The sequence below is a fragment of the Canis lupus genome, chromosome 5 (assembly GCF_003254725.2).
Source record: "Canis lupus dingo isolate Sandy chromosome 5, ASM325472v2, whole genome shotgun sequence".
NCBI classification, from domain to species: Eukaryota; Metazoa; Chordata; class Mammalia; order Carnivora; family Canidae; genus Canis; species Canis lupus.
The window spans coordinates 14822825-14842265 of NC_064247.1; the positions used below are offsets into that span (position 1 = coordinate 14822825).

Consider the following 19441-nt stretch of genomic DNA (forward strand, 5'->3'; position numbering starts at 1 on the left):
GTGGAGACATTTTGGGCTGTCAGAATTGTGGGGTAGGGAGAGGAAAGATGTTATTCATATCCAGTAGGTGGATGTCAAGGATACTGCTAAGTATGCTACTGTGCACAGAACAGTCCTCTCCACCACAAAGAATTACCTCACCCAAAATGTCAATACCATTGATATGAAGAAACCCTAATCCAAATTCTCAAATATCGAGATCCCTGGGTGGTGCAGCGGTTTAACACCTGCCTTTGGCCCAGGGCGCGATCCTGGAGACCCGGGATCGAGTCCCACGTCGAGCTCCCTGCGTGGAGCCTGCTTCTCCCTCTGCCTATGTCTCTGCCTCTCTCTCTCTCTCTCTCTGTGACTATCATGAATAAATAAATAAAATCTTAAAAAAAAAAATTTCTCAAATATCGGGACGCTAGGTGGCTCAGTGATTGAGCATCTGCCTTTGGTTCAGGGCATGATCCCAGGGTCCTGGAATCAAGTCCAGCATTGGGCTTCCTGCATGGAGCCTGCTTCTCCTTCTGCCTGTGTCTCTGCCCCGCCCCCCCCCTCTGCGTCTCTCATGAATAAAGTCCTTAAAAAAAAAAAAAAAGGAAATCAGTCCTTAGTTCGTGACTTGTAAATATATCTTACCCAGTTGAGGTTTTGACTGTGTATGTGGTCTTCAGCATAAATTTATTTTAGGTAGAATTTATCATTATTTTTTTGGGATGGCTTCTAGGTATTTGTTGTACTGAGGCCATCCCCATTCCAAGATAATAAGAATGTTTCCAGGGGGCAGCCCAGGTGGCTCAGCGATTTAGTGCCGCCTTCAGCCTGGGGCCTGATCCTGGAGACCCAAGATCGAGTCCCATGTCAGGCTCCCTGCATGGAGCCTGCTTCTCTCTCTGCCTGTATCTCTGCCTCTCTCTCTCTCTGTGTCTCTCATGAATAAATAAATAAATAAATAATCTTTAGAAAAATGTTTCCATGCTTTTGTTTAGTACTTATGGTTGTACTTTTTTGAGTTTAGACTTTTGATCCACCTAGAATTTTAGTGTAAGGTATGAAGTAGTGATCCAATTAGCCAGTATTCTGATACCATTTATTGAAATCTGTTTTTTTGGGATCCCTGGGTGGCGCAGCGGTTTGGCGCCTGCCTTTGGCCCAGGGCGCAATCCTGGAGACCCAGGATCAAATCCCACGTCGGGCTCCCGGTGCATGGAGCCTGCTTCTCCCTCTGCCTATGTCTCTGCCTCTTTCTCTCTCTCTCTCTGTGACTACCATAAATAAATAAAAAAAATTAAAAAAAAAAGAAATCTGTTTTTTTCTATGCTGTTATAGCCACCTTTATTATACAACAAGTTCTCAGATGGATTGAGCTTATGTTGGGATATTTAATTATATTTCAATAATTTTTTTTAATAATGCACAAGTTTGGGGTACCTGGCATCAGGTCAGTCAGAAAAGTATACGACTCTTGATCTCTGAGTCATGAGTTTGAGTCCCACGTTGGGTGTAGAGACTACCTAAACAAACTTAAAACAAACTAAAAAAAATAATGTACAGGCTTAATTATGTAGTTTCACACTTTTTAATAACCTCATTATACTTTAAAAAATTCTCTTGGGTAATCTTGCTTATTTTTTTCCCGACAGCTTCAGAATTGGCTTAGCTGAGGGGTAGCAAGAAGGAGTGGACTTAAATCCTGACTGCTGCTTAATAGCCCTATTATTTGGGCAAGTTTCTTTACCTCTTTGCCTCAGTTTTTTCATAAAAATTGTACCTACCTCATAGAGTTGTTGTGAGAATTAATGGAAATAATATAGAAAAGCTCTCAAGGCAGTGCCAAGCACCTAATGAGCACTAAATGTTTGTTATTATTATTAACCAGTTCAAGAATCCTGAAACAATTATAGATGATGGAAACTGGAGTGGTAAGTAGAGGCATTTAGACTAAGGAATTTATTTTATTAAGGAGACAATATCAATTTTGGAAAGCTTAAGGAATAGAGAAAAAAGTAAATGTAAGTATGGGTCTTAATAACTAAGGATATGCTGCCTCCAGAAGACTCACTTTATTTTTATTTTTTAAAGATTTATTTATTGAGAGAGAGAGGGAGAGAAGCCTGGGCAGAGGAAGAGGGAGAGACAACTTGGAGATCATGACCTGAGCCAAAAGAGTTGCACACTTAACTGACTGAGCCACCCAGGCACCCTGACTCAGTTTATCTATTTTTTAATTATTTAAGTGATCTCTACACCCAACCTGGGGCTCAAACTCACAACCCTGAAATCAAGAACTGGATGTTTTACCCAGTGAGCCAGTAAGGTGCCCCCAAAAGACTCACTTTATTTTTTTTAAAGATTTTATTTATTTATTCATGATAGGCACACAGAGAGAGACAGAGAGGCAGAGACACAGGCAGAAGGAGAAGCAGGCTCCACGCAGGGAGCCCGACGCGGGACTCGATCCCGAGTCTCCAGGATTGCGCCCTGGGCCAAAGGCAGGTGCCAAACCGCTGCGCCACCCAGGGATCCCAAGACTCACTTTAGATCAAAGACGCCAATAGGCTGAAAGTGAAAAAAATGGAAAATTATATTCCATGTAAATAGTAACTAAAAAAGAGCTGGAGTGGCTCTGCTAATTTCAAACAAAATAGACTATAAGTCAAAAGAGACTTAAGATATTATATATTTTTGTTATATACATATTGTTTGTTATAAGAGACAAAGACATGATATGTTAATAAAAGAGTCAATTAATCAAAGTGCTATAGGGGTACCTGGGTGGCTCAGTGGTTGAGCATCTGCCTTTGGCTCAGTGTGTGATCCTGGGGTCCTAGGATCAAGTTCTGCATCAGGCTTCACACGGGGAGCCTACTTCTCCCTCTGCCTGTGTCTCTGCCTCTCTGTGTCTCTTATGAGTAAATAAATAAAATTTTTAAAAACTCAAGGAACTATAACAATTATAAACCTATGTACCAACAAAAGAGGCTCCAAATATATAATGCAATGACATTCAGTGAGGAATTGAAGAAAGAAATAGACACTTCCACAATAATAGTTTAGATTTCAATACCCTACCTGCAATGATGGATAGAACTGCTAGATGAAAGATCAATAAGAAACAGAGGACTTACACCTCACTACAAATCAATTAGACCTAATAAACTTCACCCAATAATAGAACACTCTGCCCAGCAACAGCAGAATATCCATTCTTCTCTGTTGTACATAGAATATTCTTCAGGATAGACTATATTTTAGGTCACAAAACAAATCTTGATAAATTCTAAAAGATGTAAATTGTACAAAGTATTTTCACTGACACAATGAAAGGAAGCTAGAAATCAATAACAGAAGGAAAACAGGAAAATTCACAGATATGTGGAAAGTAAGTGGTACAAGCTTAAATAACCAATGGATCAAAGAAGAAATCACAAGGGAAATTAGAGGATACCTTGAGACAAATGATAGTAACAAGGGAGGCAGTAAAAAGGTCAGTGGTTTCTAGGGGCTGGTGGGGAGGGAGAGATGAATAGATGGAAGACAGGGTTTTCAGGCAGTGAAACTGTCCTATATACTGTCATGGTGGCTACATGTCATTATACATTTGACCAAACCCAAAAAATGTACACCAAGAGTGAGCCCTAATGTAAACTGTATACTTTGGGTGATAATGTGTCAGTGAAGGTTTATTGATTGTACAAACTATACCACTCTGATGTGGGATGTTGGTAGTGGAAAAGGCTATGAGGGTGAGGGCGAGGGATATATAGGGACTCTGCACATTCCACTCAATTTTGCTGTGAACCTAAAACTGCTGTAATAAATAAAGGCTATTAACACACACACACTTGCATGCACAGATACATACATACAATACACTAAAACCAGGGCAGCCCCAGTGGCTCAGCAGTTTAGCGTCGCCTTCAGCCCAGGGTGGGATCCTGGAGGCCCAGGATGGAGTCCCACGTCCAGTTCCTACATGGAGCCTGCTTCTCCCTCTGCCTGTGTCTCTGCCTCCCTCCCTCCCTCTCTCTCTCACGCATAAATAAATACAATCTAAAACAAAAACAATATACTAAAACCTGTGGGATTCACTGAAAGCACTGCACAGAGGGAAATTTATAGCAGTAAATACCTATTTATAAAAAGAATAACCAACCATCTCAAATCAACAATTTAACGCCACCACTTAAGGAACTAGAAAAATAAAAGCAAACTAAACTCAAATGTAACAGAAAGAAATAATAAAAATGAGAGCAGAGGTAAACAAAATAGAAAATTTTGAAAATCAGAAATGAAAGAAGGGACATTAATCTTTCTCAAATAAATAAAATATATAGTTTTAAAGATTTTATTTATTCATTCATGAGAATATACAGAGAGGAGAGAGAGAGGCAGAGACACCGGCAGAGGGAGAAGCAGGCTCCACGCAGAGAACCCGACACGGGACTCGATTCCAGGTCCCCAGGACCACACTCTGGGCCGAAGGAGGTGCTAAACCGCTGAGCCACCCAGGCTGCCCTCAAATAAATAAAATCTTTTTTAAAAAAATCTCACCCAAAGCACCCTCTAAGTTGGCACATAAAATTAACTATCACAATTGTGAATATAGCTTTTTGTTTCAGCTTCTGCTTTCCTAAACTGAATTTAATTATCTTCTGATTCTTTCCTCACCTGTATCTGATCTATTCTTACTTCCAGTTATTGTATTTTTCAATTTAAGAGTATCCACGTGAGTATCTTTCACAGTTTCTAGGTCTCTGTTGGTCATCTTATTTCTTGGACATATTAATCACATTTATCTTAAAATCTGGGTTTGATAAATATTACTTAAATTCTCTCCAGATATGTTTCTCTTTTTTATTTTTACATTTATATATCATATAGATTCACCTTAGATATGGAATGAAATCAGAAACTGGGTTGCTTTCTTCCAGGTATGTTTCTATTTAGTACTTTTTTTTTCTGATGGGTACTTAATTCTTGTCTTTTTCAATTCCTGTTTTTGAATGCCAACCATTGTCTATAAAGAATTGTAGAGATCATTTGAAGCTTATAAGTAACTGCTTATAGTAGGCAGTTAGGATAGAGGAAGATCATCTTTAAAAAAAAAAATTTCCTCCCAGATTCATTGAAGTGTAATTGACAAATATATATATATTTCAAATATATATATTTCAAGTGTACAAAGTAATGATTTGATATACATATGTATTTAGAAATGATTCCCACAATCAAGTTAATTAACACATCCATTACCTCACAGAGTTAGCTTTTTGTATGTGTGTGTGAGAACACAAGATGCACTCTCAGCAAGGGCTGCCTGTGTGGCTCAGTCGGTTAAGCATCTGCCTTCAGCTCAAGTCAGGATCCTGGGGTCCTCTCCCTCTGCCCCTTCCCCTCCTCATGCTCACGCTCTCTCGCTCTCTCGCTCTCTCTCCCTCCAATAAATAAATAAAAGCTTAAAAAAAAAAAAAAAGATGTACTCTCAGCAAATTCCAAGTACTTAGCCATGGTCTTTCTTCCCATGGTTTCAGTCACTTGTGGTCTCAATTACCAGGGGTGGTCAACTATGGTCTGGAAGCAGATGGTCTTCCTGATGTATCTTTAGATGGTCAATAGTGTGGGATCCCTGGGTGGCGCAGCGGTTTGGCGCCTGCCTTTGGCCCAGGGCGTGATCCTGGAGACCCGGGATTGAGTCCCACATCGGGCTCCCGGTGCATGGAGCCTGCTTCTCCCTCTGACTATGTCTCTGCCTCTCTCTCTGTGACTATCATAAATAAATAAAAATTAAAAAAAATTTAGATGGTCAATAGTGGCCTAAGACTATATCGCAATGCCTAGATCATACACCTCACTTCATCTCATCACATAGGCACTTTTTTTCTTTTAAGTAAGCTCTAAGCCCAATGTGGGCTTTGAACTCATGATCCCAAGATTGGGATCAGGAGTCACATGCTCCACCGACTGCACCAGCCTGGTGCCCCTCATCATGTAGGCACTTTATCATCTCACATCATCATCACAAGAATTGTGAGTACAGTACGGTATTTTGAGAGAGGGAGAGAAACCACATTCACATAATTTTTATGATAGTAGGTTATGATTGTTTTATTTTATTAATTACTGTTATTAATCTCATATTGTGCCTAACTTATAAATTAAATGTTATCATAAGTGTATATGTATAGGAAAAACAGTACAGATAGGATTTAGTACTATCTGCAGTTTCAGGCATTCCCTGGGGGGGTGTCTTGGAATGTATCCCCCAAAGGTAAGGGCGATACAATGCAGTATTATTAATTATAGTAACAGTGCTATAAATCATTAGCTCCTCAGAACTTACTCATAACTGAAAGCTTGATCAACCTCTCTCCACTTCTCTCAGCCCCCAGCCCCTGACAACCACTACTCTACTCTCTGTTACTATGAGTTTGACCTATTTGTTTAGGTAATCTCTATACCCAACACAGGGCTCGAACTCACAATTCTAAGGATCGAGAGTCTCAAGCGGTACCGACGGAGCCAGCCAGGTGCCCCTCCCCTCTTTAAAATGCCGTAGTATTTGTCTTTCTCTGTCTTGCCTATTTCACTCAGCATAATGCCCTTCCATTTCAACCGTGTTGTCACAAACAATAGGGTTTCCTTCTTTGTTATGGCTGAGCAGTATTCCATTGTATGTATCTACTACAGATGAAGAATCAAAGCTATTTTTTGCAATCAACCTGGCACAGGGGTCAAGGTCTCAGAGAAGAGAGCTTAACATTTGGTGTTGCTTGCATCACCAGGGCATTTGCCAATTTGAAAGAAGCTGCTGAGAGCCCAGCTCAAGCCACCTAGGATTAGGGGTGGTGGTAGTGGACAAAAATTAGACCTCAAAGCCCACCAAAGAGAAGGTATCCTGATAAACAGCCCAGGAATTAAGTTAGGACCCCCAACTGTACTCTGAAATAAGGGTGAATATGAACTGTACCACCTTTCACAGACTATACTATCCAATCAAATCAGCTCAAATCCTGGTTGGACTAAGGCAATGGTGCAATCTTAGGACCCCTGAGGACTTTTTTAGGGAGTCAGGGAGGACAAGATTATCTGCAGAATAATGTAATTTGCCTTTTTTTTTTTTCCACATCTGCACTCAGTGTAAAAGCAATGGAAGAGTAGGTCTCGGGCCCTCTGCAGTGAATCAAGGTAGTGGCATCAAGCCATATTAGTAATCACTATTCTCTTCACCACCACACACTTAAAATTAGAAAGAAAAGACAGGCAGGTTCACTTAACACTGTCCTTGATAAAGCAGAGTAAACCATTACTCCTATTCATTTCAACTCGAGCAAGTCTTTTGTAAAGTACTAAAGTACTTCCAGAAGTACAATTGTTGCCCTGAGGAAACACACCTATGTAGTTGTTTGAGTTGTAAGCTGAATTAGCCTCTTCTTTCATGGAACACCAAGTTTACTTGAAAGAACACCTGAGAAACAAGCTACTGTTATTGTTATCGGGACTTGGGTATTTGGCAGACATCTCCAAAACGAATAAAGTGATCCCATCACTTCAGGGGAACCAATTGACAATATTTGCTGCCAAAAATAAAATTTGAGCTTGACAGTGTCCTACTCCTTTAACACTTTTCCAATAAAACCAGTGATGATATAACCAAGTATCATTTTTTGGTATTGTGTAATGAAATGAATTGGCATTGGAGGGACACCTGGGTGGCTCAGCGGTTGAGCGTCTGCCTTCGGCTCAGGTCATGCTCCTGGAGTCCCGAGTCGGGGTCCCCGCGGGGAGCCAGCTTCTTCCTCTGCCTATGTCTCTGCCTCTTTCTGTGTCTCTCATGAATGAATAAATAAAATCTAAAAAAAAAAAAAAAAGAAAAGAATTGGCATTGGAAAGATCTGCCTAATTCAGTGAACCAATCATTTTCATATGATTAATGCATGATGTTAATAAATCATGCATGCAGGGTGCCTAGGTGGCTCATTCAGCTAAGCAACCCACTCTTGATTCCGGCTCAGGTCATGATTTGAGGGTCATGAGATAGAGTCCCACGTGGAGCTCTGCTGAGCATAAAGCCTGCTTGGGATTCTCTCTCTCTCTCTGCCCTTCCCCTTCTGCACACACACACTCTCTCTCTTAAAAAAAAAAAAAAATCATGCATGTGTAAAATATCCATTTTTAGTGCAAGGTAGAACAATAGATTCTAACATCGGAATATGAAAACTTCAATGACTTGGTTTCAAGTTCCACAATGCAGCCAATCTTTAACAAACTACCACTTGTTTAGCTTAGTATACTATCAAAAAAGAATATTCACAAATATGTGGAAAGGCTATAAGGTTTATTAGTATTACTTTAAAATATATTCATAAGTTTTTTTTCATAAGTAAGTTTTTAAATCTCTTTTAATAATGCGAAAAATATCCATAGATATAACCCACATAGCTCTCTGGAGTCCTCAGTAATTTTTAAGAAGGTAAAATGATCTTGAGAACAGTGGATTAAGATGATCTTAATCCATCAGATGACATGATTATATGGAGAAAACCCTAAAGATTCCACCAAAAAAAACTGTTATAACTGATAAAGGAATCCAGGAGCGTTGCAGGACACAAAATCAAGGACCCCCAAATCACTTGTGTTTTTATACACTAACCAAGAACTACCAGAAAAATTTTTTTTTTCCCTGCAAAGAGCTGTACTGTTTCACTTGGTTCACAGCTTGGGCGAGGACTAAAAGGCTACCTAGGGGCTGCAGGGAGAGGCTCACGCAGAAGCCCCCAGAACCGGGGCGGGGGGCAGAGGGGCCCCTCCAAGGCTCCGGAGGCTGCCGGTCCGCTGCAGGGAGAGCCCCTGGAAGGGATGCTGTGCGGCCCGGCCCGCCGAGCTCAGGCAGGTGCACCCCATCTTCCCGAGGAGCCTCACCTGCTCCTCTAGGTTCTCTGGCAGGTCCCGAGTCTACGCGGGCACTGCCCGGGGCTTGCAGAGCCACGAGGGCCTGCTTCTGGTTCTCCCGGGGGTTCAGGGGTTTGCAGGGTCCGTCCCGGGAGGCCTCTGCTCGTCCTGCGGGAGGGCGCGGCCGCGGGGCCGGGTTTGCACCCAAGGGCTCCCGGCGACCCGGCGCTGGTCCCCGGCCCGCTCGCGGAGGAAGTGGCCTCGGCGTGCAGAGCCACAGCGTCGCGGTGGAAGTAGAGGCCCAGGCGGAGGAGGGCAGGAGGCCGGCAGGTGCAGGCGGACCGGGCGGCGGGCCGCGGCCTCCACGTGGGCGGAAGGATCCCCGCAATCCCGGAGCTGGTAGCGGGTGGGCAGTAGGGGCTGAGCTCGGGAGCTGCTGCGGCCTGGTCCCCAGAGCAGGAGGGGAGGGAGGATGGCTCTGAAGATTTCGATTGGAGGTTGATCAGAGGTTGGAAGGACCTGAAGCCTAGAAAGAGGTAAGGTAGGCCCACAGGTTACTAATTACAAAGCGATACACTTTACAGTATAGAAATCAGGTGGACACTATTTTAACTAAATGATCAAACTTATCACAGGCCTCCCGATGTGGCACATTATCATCTATGCAGTACTTCTGCCAAAACCTGCATAACATCCTTATGGCAAAAACAGTTGGACAAATCTATATTGAAAGACATTCTGCAAAAAAACTGACCTAGACTATTAAAAAATATTAGTCATGAAAGTTTTCTTTTTTTATTTTTTATTTATTTATTTATTTTAATTTTTATTTATTTATGATAGTCTCACAGAGAGAGAGAGAGAGAGGCAGAGACACAGGCAGAGAGAGAGGCAGGCTCCATGCACCGGGAGCCCGACGTGGGATTCGATCCCGGGTCTCCAGGATCGCGCCCTGGGCCAAAGGCAGGCGCCAAACCCCTATGCCACCCAGGGATCCCAGTTTTCTTTTTTTTAAAGATTTTATTTATTTATCCATGAGAGACACAGAGAGAGGCAGCCACATAGGCAGAGGAAGAAGCAGGCTCCCAGGACTCCAGGCTCACGTCCAGAACCAAAGGCAGAGAGGCTCAACGGCTGAGCCACCCAGATGCCCCTCTTTTTTTTTTTTTTTTTTTTTAATGGGAAACTGCTTTCTCTTTATTTAGGCTTTAGGAAGAAGGTTAACTTTGTTCATGTATTACCTTTAAAAAAAAAATCCAGTTTGACATAGATAGGACCAATGATCAGACAAATAATTTCTTCTGTAAAATTTGGCTAAATTTTATAAAAAATACAATATACAGTGTAATTCACATTATATAAAGATTCCTTGGGATCATAACATTCCAAATGTATGACAGTTGCCACTCCATCCTAACAGATGTCAAAATATTTGCTTTCATGTTGCTTTGGTTCAAAGACCAGTGTCTAACCTTCTGCCAAAATTAATTTAGATTGTTATTGACAGTAGAAATACCCATGATGAATAATACTATTACAAAATATAATAACATGAACATATCACTATATCAGATAAACTTTTTATAAGAGAAAAATATGAAGGAACAAAAAAAGATGAAACAGCTACCACAGTGTGCCTGGGTGGCTCAGTGGGTTAAGTGTCTGCCTTGAGCTCAGGTCATGATCCTGGGGCCCTAGTATCCTGTCCTGTGTCCCACACACTGGGCTCCCAGCTCAGCAGGGAGTCTGCTTGTCCCTCCCCTCACTTGTGCTCTCTCTCAAATAAATAAATAAATAAATAAATAAATAAATAAATAAATTTTAAAAAAGAGGTCAGGTGGTGCTAAAATGAAAGGAAATTGAGTTTTGTATTTATTATTTTGTACAACTTTTTGCAAAGATGGTTATAGTCATGCCCATAAAGGTGTAACCCATGCATCTGAGGGCAAATGTTTTTGGTAATTATTTAAAAGGGCCTTTCAAATAATTACAATGTAAAAGTCTGTGCTCTATGAGGACTCTCCACTGTGCTTATAATAATAAGGCGTACTTTTATTTATGTTTATTTTTATTCTAGTATAGTTAACATACAGTGTTAGATTAGTTTCAGGTCTACAATAGAATGGTTCAACAATTCCATACATGACTCAGTGCTCAGCACAGTGAGTGTGCTCTTAATCCTCTTCACCTAGTTCACCTGTCCCCCTACCTGCCTCCTCTCTGGCAGCCATCAGTTTGTTCTCTATAGTTAACAGTCTGTTTTTTGTGTTTTTTTTTTTTTTAATTTTATTCATTTATTTATGAGAGACACAGAGAGAGAGAGGCAGGCTCCATGCAGGGAGCCTGATGCAGGACTCCATCCTGGGACTCCAGGATCATGCCCTGGGCCCAAGGCAGGCGCTAAACTGCTGAGCCACCCAGGCGTCCCAACAGTCTGTTTTTTGTTTTTTCTCTTTTTTCTTTGTTCATTTGTTTTGTTTCTTAAATTCCATACATGAGTGAAGTCATGTGGTATTTGTCTTTCTCTGACATATAAGCATTATACTCTTAATCCATCCATATTATTGCAAACGGCAAGATTTTATTCTTTTTTTACAGCTGAGCAATATTCTATATATATATATGTATATCTTCTTTATCCATTCATCTATTGATGGACACTTGGGATACTTCCATAATTTGGTTATTGTTGCAATAAAATAAATACTGCTGCAATCAACATAGAGGTGCATGTATCTTTCGAATTAGTGTTTTCATATTCTTTGGGGTAAGTTAATTCCCAGTAGTGGAATTACTGGATCAAATGGTAATTCTATTTTTATTTTTTTGAGGAACCTCCATACTGTCTTCCACAGTGGATGCACCAGTTTGCAGTCCTGCCAACAGCACACGTGTTTCTTTTTCTCCACATCCTTGCCAACACTTGTTTCTTGTGTTTTTTTAGCCATTTTGACAGGTGTGAAATAATATCTCATTATGTCTTTGATTTGCATTTCCTTGATGATGAGTGCTGTTGAGCATCTTTTCATGTGTCTGTTGGTCATCTGGATGTCTTCTTTGAAGAAATGTCTGTTCATGGGTTCCACTCATTTTTAAAATTAAGTTTGTATAGTTTATTTGCTTATTTACTTTTGAGTAATCTCTATATCCGACATGAGGGTTGAACTGACAACTCTGAGATAAAGAGTTGCAAGCTCTACTGACTGACCCAGTCAGGTGTCCCTGTTCCACCCATTTTTAAATTTGATTATTTGTTGTTTTTTTTTTTTTTGGTGTTGAACTGTAAAAATTCTTTATATATTTTGGATACTAACGCTTTATTGGACATGGCATTTGCAAATATCTTGTCCATTTGGTATGTTGTCTTTTTAAATTTATTTTTAAAGGTTTTATTTATTTATTTATTAAAAAGAGAGTGTGGGGGATCCCTGGGTGGTTCGGTGGTTTCGCGCCTGCCTTCGGCCCAGGGCGTGATCCTGGAGACTCAGGATCGAGTCCCGCGTCGGGCTCCCTGCGTGGAGCCTGCTTCTCTCTCTCTCTCTCTCTCTCTCTCTCTCTCTCTCTCTCTCTCTCTCTCTCTCGGCCTCTCTCTCTCTGTATCTCTCATTAATAAATAAATAAAATCTTAAAAAAAAAAAAAAGAAACATACGAGTTCAGCCCCTAAGGGGCGCTGTCCTCACCCAGAGGCCAGGGCAACCGCAGGACCGGGACGCAACTCTTCGGGGGTGGACTTGGCTCTTGGCCAGGCCCCGCCCCGCGCGCACGCGCATGCGCCCGCGGGTCCGGCCGCCCCGCTCGCTCCAATTCGGCTCCCGCCTGCGCTCAGGTAGCGGGCGGAATGCGGGGGAGGGGCGCCGCCCGAAGGCGGGGCTGGAGGGGGAGTCTCGGGCCGCGGGGCGCCTTTGTTAGAGCCTCCACGAAGGCTGCTGTAACTTGCGATACAAGGCGGAGCTGTTACTGCAGCTGCCCCTTCCGGGGTGGGGGGCAGTTCTTGGGTCTGGGGGCCTCCGAAGCGCCCTCCGTGACCTGCACGCACCTGCTGCTGTTTTTTTCGCTCCAGTCCGGCGTCTCCGCACCTCTCCAGCTCTCGCACCCGGATCCGTGGGCTCCCGGGCCGAGTCGGGTGTCCCGGGTAGCTTGAGGACACGGGGCTGGGCAGGTGCCGAGAGCCTGCGCCTGGCCCCATCCTGCGGGACGGAGCCGCTCGGAGCCCGAGGCGAGGAGCCCCTGGGGGACTGCGTGCGGCCGCCCGCGCCGCTCGCGCCTACGCCTTCCGCTCCGATTGCTTTCCCAACCGTGCGGAAAAGCCGGGGGCGTGTTGCCCGAGCCCTGGGAGGCGGGCGGGCTCGGCACTGCCGCCTGAAGTCCGCGGGTGCACCTTCCCGCCTTCGGGCCGTGTTGTCACGGACCCTGCAGCCCCCAGCCGGCCAGAGGGCACCCCATACTGACGTTACAGGGTAAAGGGGCCAGAGGCAGTTGAGTGACCCAACCACGATCCCAGCCTTTGCGGGGGCGGGGGGGCTTTCGGTGCAGCACAGGGCCTGCCATGGAAAATGTCTCTTGCTTACGATTCTGCAACTGCATGAACAGTTACCGCAGTGTGTGCTGAGCATTGGAAGTTACAGGGCTTGAGTCAGTCTTAAGACTTGGGAATCGGATTGTTGGGGGTAGGTGTCTAATGGAGAGAGAGAGAGAGAGAGAGAGAGTGTGTGTGTGTGTGTGTGTGTGTGTGGAAACTAACCCAGCACTGAGTGCAGTGTTTGGCAGCCAGGAAGCCCTCCGTAAACTTCTTGGTTGAATGAATGAGAAGGTAGGTGACTGAGGCAGCAGGGCTAGAGAGGGCATCTCTGCTTATCCCCACCCCTGGCTGCGTCCCCTGGGCTCCTGCAGACAAAAGTAATTAGGTTGAGCCTTTAATCACAGCTGGTTTCACAGGCAGGCGGACAAGGAAAAGAGAAACGCGAAGTTGTGGGGACACCAGCATGCTGGCTTGTGCTGGGTCTTGGGCAGTGCCTCCCTCTGGGACCCCTACAGCCCCCCACCGCTTCTCAGTAATCTGCTGTTTTCTTGTCTCCCTCAGGACACTAGGTTCCCTACAAGCCGCCCCAGGCTTAATGATTGTCCAGAAGGTGGCTATAAAGGGAGCCTGGGAGGCTGGGTGGAGGAGGGAGCAGCAAAAGCCTAACTCAGCAGATCCGGGCACTGAGAGAGCCACCGGCAGGAGCTGTGGTCAGAGGCTCCGTGTCCTGGCCACTGGAGCCTGCTCCCGTCCACCATGGCGGCCCAAGGCTACGGCTATTACCGCACTGTGATCTTCTCGGCCATGTTTGGAGGCTACAGCCTGTACTACTTCAACCGCAAGACCTTCTCCTTTGTCATGCCGTCGTTGGTGGAGGAGATCCCTCTGGACAAGGATGACTTGGGTGAGCCCTGGAAGGGGGCAAGGTGGTGGGCTCCCGGACTCAGGACTAGTAGGACAAGTTGGGTGTTTGTGGGAGTGTGGAGTGTCCGTGCACAGCAAAGGACAGGGAGCAGTCTGCAGGTGGCAAATGAAGGGCCTCTGAGTATGGATATGGGTGAAGAACAGGAGTGTGGTCTATGCGTGTCCGAGGGCTGCTTACCTGATGTGTCTTTGCCTGTGACCTACGAGTGCCCCCCAGAGGCATGGCTTATTCTGAGTGTGTTTAGGCTGCGTTCTGAGCACAGCTTGCACACTGCCTGGGTGCGTGCTCAGACCGCAGGGTGCATGCTGGCCACCCACATTGTGAGCCATGGGAACCAGGGAGCTGGCAAAATAACTTCCTGTGGCCCACCAGGCTGCCTTTCAGGAGGAATAAGGTCTCTGGCTCCAATTCTAAGCTCTTTGCCCCATGTTCAGAGGTGGGGCAACAGAACTTCCAGAAGCCCTGCGTTGGCATCCAGGGTGAGGGGGGAAATGTAATCAGGTATTTGTAAATCCCAGGGAGGGTGGCTGCCTTGTTCTCCCTTCTTGCCTCCTGACAGCTGCAGCTGGAACTCTCCAGGAGGTTGAAAAGTCATGGGTCAGCCTGGGGCTAGCGCTGGTGGTGAGGAGGAGGAGCACCTGTGAATGAGTGCTAGGATTCCAGCACAGGCTCCTCCTAGTTGTCTTGGAGGGAACCTACACCGCTACACACCTGACCCCACGCCTTCCTCCATCCCTCCTGTGCCTTTGCCCTGGCCTCTAATTCCCCAGGTGTCCTGCTTCCTGCTCTCCTCCGCTGCAGGGCTCATCACCAGCAGCCAGTCGGCAGCCTATGCCATCAGCAAGTTTGTGAGCGGGGTGCTATCCGACCAGATGAGCGCTCGCTGGCTCTTCTCTTCCGGGCTGCTCCTGGTTGGCTTGGTCAATATAGTCTTTTCCTGGAGCTCCTTGGTACCTGTCTTTGCTGCTCTGTGGTTCCTCAATGGCCTGGCACAGGGGCTGGGCTGGCCTCCATGCGGGAAGATCCTGCGGAAGGTGAGTGTCTGCTTCCAAGGAGCTTGTTTAGACTGGCATAGAGGATGCCTAAAGAGCATGTGGGAGTACCAGCACCCCCATCCCAGAGCAGGTTCCTTGGGAGTGCCAGTCCAGCTCCTATTGCTCGTCGAGATATTTTAGGAGCTAAACATGGTGGGATCAGGTGGCAGATGAGGGAATTGGCCCTGGCAAGTAGAAGCGCCCTCTTCCTCATCCCTGTAATGTGAGCCTCTAGGTCTGCCTCACCTGACCCTCACCTTCAGCATGTTTAACATGGGCACCTACTCCACACCTCTCTGCCCCACAGTGGTTTGAGCCATCTCAGTTTGGCACCTGGTGGGCCATTCTATCAACCAGCATGAACCTGGCTGGAGGGCTGGGCCCTATCCTGGCAACCATCCTGGCCCAGAGCTATAGCTGGCGCAGCACACTGGCCCTGTCTGGGGCCCTCTGTGTGGTTGTCTCCTTCCTCTGTCTCCTGCTCATCCACAATGAACCTGCTGATGTCGGACTCCGAAACCTGGACCCCACCCCCTCCAAGGGCAAGAAAGGTGAGCACCCACCCAAGCCGATCACTGGGGCACCTTCATTCATCATTCATTTGGCAGACCTTCGTTGAGGACTGGCTGTCTGCCTGGCCCTGGGCTAGCCAATGGATGGAGGGGGAGGGATGGTGGTGGCGAGTTGGTGGGGAGTAAATAAAACTCCGCTCCAAGAGACACTTAAGTACCAAACAAGTGGCAGAGCCAATAAACGCTGTGACTCATGTTGTATCCTGGTCCTTCCTCACAGCAGAGCCAGACTTCCCTGTCCTGGGCAGCATCCTAAGGTTTAGTGGCTTGGGTGCCTCCGGCCATGTACCTTGGTCCTCTTCTGCTGAGGCTTGCTGTGGAGGGGGATGGGGGCAGAGCAGTGGGTGAAGGGGTGCCTTCCTGCTGATTGCTGGCTATGTGGATGGACTCTGGCCCTGCAGCTGGTTTGTGAGTGGCAGGGGCTCAGTTGGGGCAGAGCAGCGAGAGCAGAGCCTGAGTCCTGGCCTCCTCCTGCCCCCAGGCTCCCTGAAGGACGAGAGTACATTACAGGAGCTGCTGCTGTCGCCCTACCTGTGGGTGCTCTCCACTGGCTACCTTGTGGTATTCGGTGTAAAGACATGCTGCACTGACTGGGGCCAGTTCTTCCTTATCCAGGAGAAAGGACAGTCCGTCCTCGTGGGTAAGAGGGGTGCTGGAAAAGGGCTGGGCACAGGGAGCAGGAGTCCATGATGGGAAATTGAGGGGGATGGGAAATTGAGGCCCAGCTTCTCTTTATCCCTTTCTTCTTCCTGTGAGGCCAGGCGGTACTGACAGCTGCGGCTGGTCACTCACCCTCCAGGGACCCTGTACCTCTCTGGGTTTCGGCCAATCTGGACAACCCCAGCATGTAACTCCATTCCCCCCTTCCTTTCCCTCTTCCCACCACCACCCCCTTACTCCAGGTAGCTCCTACATGAGTGCCCTGGAGGTTGGGGGCCTCGTAGGCAGCATCGCAGCTGGCTACCTGTCAGACCGGGCCATGGCAAAGGTGAGTGGGCGGAAGGCACAGGAAGGAGGAGGGTCCCTTCACATCTTCCCAGCACGGTTGGGCCAGGCACCAGAGAGATGGGAGCCCTGGGGCACGGGCAGGTTGGCAGATGGCAAGGGGGAGGTTGGAAGGATTCCAGGTACTCTTATTTGCTGGGGGGTGTGGAGGCAAGGCAGGCTCCTGGGGAAAGGGTTTTTAACTGATGTCAAGGAGAGCCAGAATTTCTTTCAGCCTAGCAGTGGGCTCCTCTATAGCCCCAGGAAAATGGGGTTGAGCAGAGACTAGGTGCAGCTTGCCAGCGCGTGTCCTGACCCTGCCCTGCCGTGGAGGACAGGATGTTGTGGAGTTTGGCCTCAGGACACAATGAGCAGGTCCCAGGGCCTCCCAGAGCCGCCCCAGGCCAAGAATGGTGGTGGGATTGCCAAAGACCTGTCAGCAGAAGCCCTGCTGTGTCAGAGTCCAGGGGTGGAGGTTCTCTGCTGCTAGTAGGGCCTGACATTGCTGGGACTGTATCCATAGGCAGGGCTGTCCGTGTATGGGAACCCTCGCCATGGCCTGTTGCTGCTCATGATGGCTGGCATGACCGTGTCCATGTACCTCTTCCGGGTCACTGTGACCAGTGACTCCCCCAAGGTAAATGAGGAGCACCTGGCCCGCAGCTGGCACAAGGATGAGGAAGCCAGGGCCACTGACTGCCCGTTCCCTGCCCCTGGCTCCACCCTGGCCCAGGCCTTTCTCTGCCTCTCAGATCTCCCTTTACAGTGCTGCTTCACCTCTCGTGTCCTCTGTACTGGGGTGCTCCTCCTGGACTCGGGGCCTGGTTTTCTTCTCTTCCCTGTGCTCCTCTAGGATGTTGCTTTCTGGACTCCAGCTCTTCACCCTCTTGCTGAGCTCACAGGCTTTACGGAGGATGAGGTGCCTTATCTGGTTTCCCTCCTGTTTGTCTCTCCCTTGTCCTGCCCTATCTGCCTGGCCCCGAGCCCAACCAGCTAGCATAAATTCTAAGAGATAACATTTACCTTGGAGGGATGGCTTCTGTCCCCTCTTCGCCCATCCACACAGGCCCTCAGGTTGGCTCAGTGTGGCCTCATTCCTCTAGCTCTACCCTTCTGCTGTATTGGTAAGTGGGGTGAGGGGAGTCCCTGACCATCTCCTTAACTACAGTCATTTGTTCTGGGGCGCAGCATTTTTCTCTCCTTTGGGAGAAGTAGGTAGGTAGGCTTTCTCACTCTGAATGCCACCCTGCACTGTCCTTGTAGCTCTGGATCCTGGTGTTGGGAGCTGTGTTTGGTTTCTCCTCTTATGGTCCCATTGCCTTGTTCGGAGTCATAGCCAACGAGAGTGCCCCTCCCAACTTGTGCGGCACCTCCCACGCCATTGTAGGACTCATGGCCAATGGTGAGTGATGCCCTCTAGAGTCTCTGCGTCATCCCCACTGTACCTTGCACACAATCTAGCTAGAGGCTGGGGCAAGCCCCGCTGACTCTGGCCTCACAAATGACCCAGGCCCTTCCCCCTCTTCTTTGGCAGTGGGCGGCTTTCTGGCTGGGCTGCCCTTCAGCACCATTGCCAAGCACTACAGCTGGAGCACAGCCTTCTGGGTGGCTGAAGTGATCTGTGCAGTCAGCACAGCTGCCTTCTTTCTCCTACGAAACATCCGCACCAAGATGGGCCGGGTGCCCAAGAAGGCCGAGTGAAGAGAGTACAGGCTCCAGTGCATCCTCTCCTACCTGTGGCCTTCCCCTGCACAGGGTTGGGGGGAGTGGGAGGAGCAGAGAGAACGAAAGGGGGGCTGCTCCGGCTAGCACTGAACCTTTCATTTCCTTTTGTGCTCCTTTTCCCTTGCCCAGGTGGCACTGGAAGTTATCAGTGCCTAATGAGGTCCCAGCTCCCCATCCTGTGCTTTATTTAAAAGGCAAAAATTTTTGGTTCTTGGACTCCATTAGCTCCTATTTTCCTGCCTTCAGACAGGAAACCCCTGCAGTCAGGGAGTCTCCTGCACCCGTCTTCCCTCCTGGGTCCTGCCCAGTGTCCCAGAGAGGTGCAGCCCCTCTGGCAGCTGCAGGGTACCAGTGGCTCAAGATTTCTGCCCCAAGGCCTCTCAGCAGGGGGCAACAGCCAATACCTCCAATCCCAGGGGATGAGGAGGCCATCACTCTCACCGGTACCCTGGGAAAAAGGGGCGGGTGGAGCATCGTAGGGAGGGAGGAAGACTTGATATAGATTAAAACTAGATTTGATACTAAACACCCATCAGTGAGTCATTCTTTCCAAGGGGTTCAACAAGCCAGACAGCTTTCATCTCCTTGAAATGGGAAATTTTACATGGACTCCTTTAAGCTTAGGGCTCCTCTGCTTTCAACATCACACTAATTCAATGATCATTTTACAGATGAAGCTACTGGGTTTCAGGTAGATGAAACCATTCGATGGAGGAAGGCAGTATAACAGTGGCTCACTGATAGTATAGTCAGAAAGCCTGGGTTCAAACTCAGGTGCTTAGTAACTAGCTTTGAGAGTCTGAG

At 47.1% G+C, this 19441-nt stretch overlaps 2 protein-coding genes across 8 annotated transcripts; one reads left to right on the top strand and one right to left on the bottom strand.

Annotated features, from left to right (window-relative positions):
• Positions 1 to 3345: 3345 nt before the first annotated feature.
• On the top strand, positions 3346 to 19163 carry SLC37A4 (solute carrier family 37 member 4). Of its 7 annotated transcripts, none has more exons than XM_049109892.1 (10): positions 3346 to 3367; positions 13959 to 14301; positions 15124 to 15356; positions 15664 to 15907; positions 16410 to 16568; positions 16831 to 16916; positions 17436 to 17549; positions 17766 to 17831; positions 18176 to 18314; positions 18447 to 19163. In XM_049109892.1, exons 2-10 carry the CDS (start codon positions 14154 to 14156, stop codon positions 18611 to 18613), a joined length of 1356 nt encoding a protein of 451 aa, XP_048965849.1. In that variant the 5' UTR covers positions 3346 to 3367; positions 13959 to 14153; the 3' UTR covers positions 18614 to 19163. The 7 variants fall into 7 exon arrangements, with proteins under 7 accessions (XP_048965849.1, XP_025321075.1, XP_025321079.1 ...); XM_025465290.3 differs by lacking the exon at positions 3346 to 3367 and adding an exon at positions 12591 to 12704; XM_025465291.3 differs by lacking the exon at positions 3346 to 3367 and adding an exon at positions 13196 to 13335.
• Positions 4829 to 13462, bottom strand: LOC118354680 (translation initiation factor IF-2-like). The gene is made up of 4 exons (XM_035715840.2): positions 13447 to 13462; positions 12915 to 13322; positions 8908 to 9403; positions 4829 to 7838 (listed from the first exon to the last, which is right to left on the bottom strand). The coding sequence occupies exons 1-3, from the start codon at positions 13460 to 13462 to the stop codon at positions 8916 to 8918; spliced, it is 912 nt and encodes a 303-aa protein (XP_035571733.2). The 3' UTR covers positions 4829 to 7838; positions 8908 to 8915.
• Positions 19164 to 19441: the final 278 nt, after the last annotated feature.

Coding starts and splice junctions, on each gene's coding strand:
- SLC37A4 (XM_049109892.1), top strand. CDS start 14,154: ATGGCGGCCCAAGGCTACGGCTATTACCGCACTGTGATCTTCTCGGCC. Junction 15,908..16,409: donor CCCCTCCAAGGGCAAGAAAG/GTGAGCACCCAC, acceptor TCCTGCCCCCAG/GCTCCCTGAAGGACGAGAGT. Junction 18,315..18,446: donor TGTAGGACTCATGGCCAATG/GTGAGTGATGCC, acceptor CTTCTTTGGCAG/TGGGCGGCTTTCTGGCTGGG.
- LOC118354680 (XM_035715840.2), bottom strand. Junction 9,404..12,914: donor AGCGAAAAAAACAGCAGCAG/GTGCGTGCAGGT, acceptor ACCTCTTTCTAG/GCTTCAGGTCCTTCCAACCT.